The 3715-nt window shown below is 35.9% G+C and overlaps 1 protein-coding gene across 1 annotated transcript in view; it reads left to right on the top strand.

The window, feature by feature from the left end:
- The window catches only part of LPCAT (lysophosphatidylcholine acyltransferase), an 88193-nt gene that overhangs the window by 69912 nt on the left and 14566 nt on the right, over positions 1 to 3715 (top strand). The window contains exon 3 of the mRNA XM_067053392.1: positions 188 to 402. Coding sequence (XP_066909493.1) covers positions 188 to 402 — 215 coding nt within the window. The remainder of the gene's footprint in view (positions 1 to 187; positions 403 to 3715) is intronic.

The raw sequence follows: 3715 nt of genomic DNA, 5'->3' as shown, positions 1-3715 counted from the left end.
AAAAAAAAAAAAAAAACACAAAAACAAAACCAAAAAAAAAAAATCAAAGTTTTTAGTGTTTTTCTTCCATTGAATGAAACCAGTTCATTTATTACTTTTTTTAACAACCGATTTTTTCATCATCAAGTGATAAAATTGAGTTTTGGATTTAGATTTCACAATACTTATTACATGTATTCTGTTACAGGAAGGTGAAGAACATCATCGCCAGGATCATGTGCATGACCTACCGGGCCGGAGGGATGTCCGTGGTGGTAAAGGGCAGGCAGGCCAGCCGTTCCCAAGCACCGATACTTGTCATAGCGCCGCACTCAACATTCCTTGACGCAGTCATAGTATACGTCACAGGATTCCCAAGCATCATCGTGAGGAAGGAGAGCGGCTCGAATCCCTGGCTAGGAAGTTAGTACCTCTTTGGATAATAATTTATATATTCATTTGAGGGCGTACCTAGGATCAAAACTAGGAGGGAGCAAGCCATTGTCAATCAGGTTTTGACACTTCAGCAAGCATAAGACGAATGAAAAATTTAAAGAAAATTATAAACAATTGTCGCAGTGCTTTATTAGTTATAAAAATTATTATTTGTTTGAATTTTTTTTTTCATTAAATTAATATTACCACGGACCATTAAAATTATGTTTCCTCACTATCAGAGCTAGGGAACCATTATATTCAAGAAAGAACTTACAAGTATACTTTCGCATATGCTTGTGTAAACGTATTTTCCTCGAACCACCTATATTCCGAAAGCGGTTCGTCCGATTTGACCTAAATTTGTTGGAAAGTGCGGATTATTGTAAAATGTGTCTAGTATAAATCTCATCACATTCTATTATCTTCCTTTGCTTACCCATGCGAAAATTACCTTTCTGAATATAACTTTAATTTGTTTCATTTTAGTTGGGTGTTCCAATTATCATTCTTCACTACCAGAGCTAGGGAACAATTGTATTCATGTAGGAATTAAAAAAAAAAAATGACCCATAAAGAAAATTACCTTTAAAATGGTTTACAATCGAAAATTATCACTTGTATTCTATGTATATCAAGGAACAAATTTGGTCTGCAGAACTGTCGTCAAATTTGTGCAAGAGTATAATACATCCAAGCGAATATCCGATTTGATGAAATTTCCAGAGTTTTGCAGGTTGGTACAATGTTTCATCAATTTTATTAGATTCCGTCTAATGCATTTGCTTACGCATGCTTAAAAATATTGTTCTGGACACAGCTATATTCTGAAAACGGCTTGTCCGACTTTGATGGAATTTGTGGGATTGATGTAAAATGTCTCTAGTATCAATTTCATCATATCCTGTCAACTGCTTTAGCTTACCAATGCGAAAAAATCCTTTCTGAATGCACCTATATTTCAACAACGGCTCATCCCGTTCGTCCGTGATTTTTTAAATTCAAATTCATTGTAAGAAAATAATAATAAAAAAATAATATCATGAATTGCAGTTGAAAATTTGCCTCTTAGAACAGAGACCAACTTTGGGTGAAGTATGTCAATAATCTTTAATGTTTTACTTTATTTTCCTTTCAATATGAAAATACCAAGTATTATCCCGGTAACTTTAAGTTGGCCAAGGGTCGTGCCTGACCTCAATGACTCTCAAGGAGGAATTGGCAATCTGGATGAAAAATTAAGTCGGTTGAAAGTTGTCAGTGGTGAATGAATCACAAACCTAATGTCCTATATAATTATAGCACAGATTAGTAAATGGTTATTCTAATAAGAAAGTACAAATATTAATTCATACTTTTCTGCCCTTAAATGAAATAAATATCTTGTGTAGTTAAAGTATTGAAATATGTTTTTGACAACAAAAAATTTGATTAATAACTTTGGCTGATCTGTATTTTTTGTGTGCTGAATCTAAAAATAAACGTCTTTTTTTTTTTTTATCAGCTACAGATTTTTCGCAACTATGATTTGTAATACTAGTTTTGTATAATTGAAATTAAGAAAATTATTCATATCGCATGGGATGCTCAACTTCAAGTTTTATAGTGTCAAAAGGACTTAAAATGCAACTAATCGAATTCTACTATAAAAATTTTATGAATCTATGTGTATGAAGCATGTCCTCAACCAAATTGCCGGACACACTTCATTTTTGGTTTGCTGGTTGGGTTGAAGTGGACTGTATAAATGAAAAATAACATGATTAATTGAAAAAGAAAATTCTATTGCTTAAGTTACAAATGATGTAGTGGGTGGCCGAAAGAAAACATTATGATTAGATTGTTAGTAGGATTTTGAATGCGGGGCTATGGAATTGTAGATATAAAATTGAGGTGGTTGATGATGATTACCATGTGGTGGTGCATGTTAATGATTGGTAGGTGGACTTACTCCATGTTTCTTTCTTCCCTCTGCATCTTTAAGCCCTCTCCTCTCTACTGCTGGGAACAACTCAACAACAAAGAGTTCTACACACCCATGGTAGATTTCTGGTCTGAGAGACAAGGAAAAAATCAACTGCTTCTCCTCAAAGACAAGATGGCTCTCACACTCTTTAGTCTGGGTAGCTTCTCTTCACAGAGAGCGCTGGAGGAGGTGAGATTTGGCTGTTGGCTACCTGGGGCGCCACTATATCCTGTAGGCCATTATGCCATGATGTTTGTTGGTGCCCCCTCCAATTCAACCTTTCGGTTGCCGTAGGTTAACCGGAACATACCGCCCACCTAAATCGCTCCGGGGATTTACTTGTTGAGAGGAGTTGCGGCTGTAGCAGGTAGGCTGAAATTTACATTAAAGAAAAACAATACAAAATAAGGTTATGTTAATGCACAGAGTATAATGAAAACAAAATGAACTTTGTATGCTAAACAATCATTTAAAACTACTTGTGATGACTTGTTTAGGCTAACTTAATGATAAAAAAAAGAAAATATGAATAAGAAAAAGAATTAATTCTTGTGTGGGATAGAGAAAAAAAATAAATAAATAAAATGTGTGCAACTTCCAGGAACTATGTTGAGGATGCGTCCGCCCACCCTAACAATTCCCGCTCTGCAAGAGTGGATGAAAACGAAGAACTGAAACTTATGACAGAACTAAAGAAACTAATGAATTCTAGTATGAGAGTACAAACAATCACATTGACCTAAATTAAGTACATGAATCTAATAATGAACAATGAACCAAAAGAATAATGAATCGAAAGAACTAAAAATGATTTGTTGATCCCAACTATATACAAATATACAAAAGCATTTTCACCTTCTAGGGTGATGGTGGTACTTCTCGAAGTCGGCTTGATCCTCAAATTTTGGCTGTACCGAAGTGGCTGATTGTAGACCCTTCTAGGGAGAAGTAACAGTGACAAGAGAGATTGCGAATGGGTGTTAAACTCTCTTGTCTCAGTACTGCATCTTCAGTAAAATATCCATGGATGTGGTGTTCGTCTTCGATTGTAGGAGTGGATGAATCTGCCAATCGCTTGTTATCATTCAGATAGGATCTGGAATGACATGTGTCCATATGATGTTCAGATGGCAAACTCGATGCGGATTCCCTAGAGCTTCCAGATACGGCGTACGATGAAGTTGCAGATGCATTCCTGGTCCTACCATACGCCGCTTGGGTAGGAACAGCTACAGGATTGGCATTGCTGACCAAACCTCTCGAATCCATGTTATCTGACCTTACATTCCGAATGAACACCAAACTACCTCGGTCACGAATTGAAGCTGATGAAGC

Source organism: Halyomorpha halys, unplaced genomic scaffold, assembly GCF_000696795.3.
Source record: "Halyomorpha halys isolate HHAL.00 unplaced genomic scaffold, Hhal_1.1 Scaffold749.1, whole genome shotgun sequence".
In the NCBI taxonomy this organism is placed as follows: Eukaryota; Metazoa; Arthropoda; class Insecta; order Hemiptera; family Pentatomidae; genus Halyomorpha; species Halyomorpha halys.
Note: the sequence above shows the minus strand (reverse complement) of the source record. Positions and strands in the feature narration are given on the sequence as shown.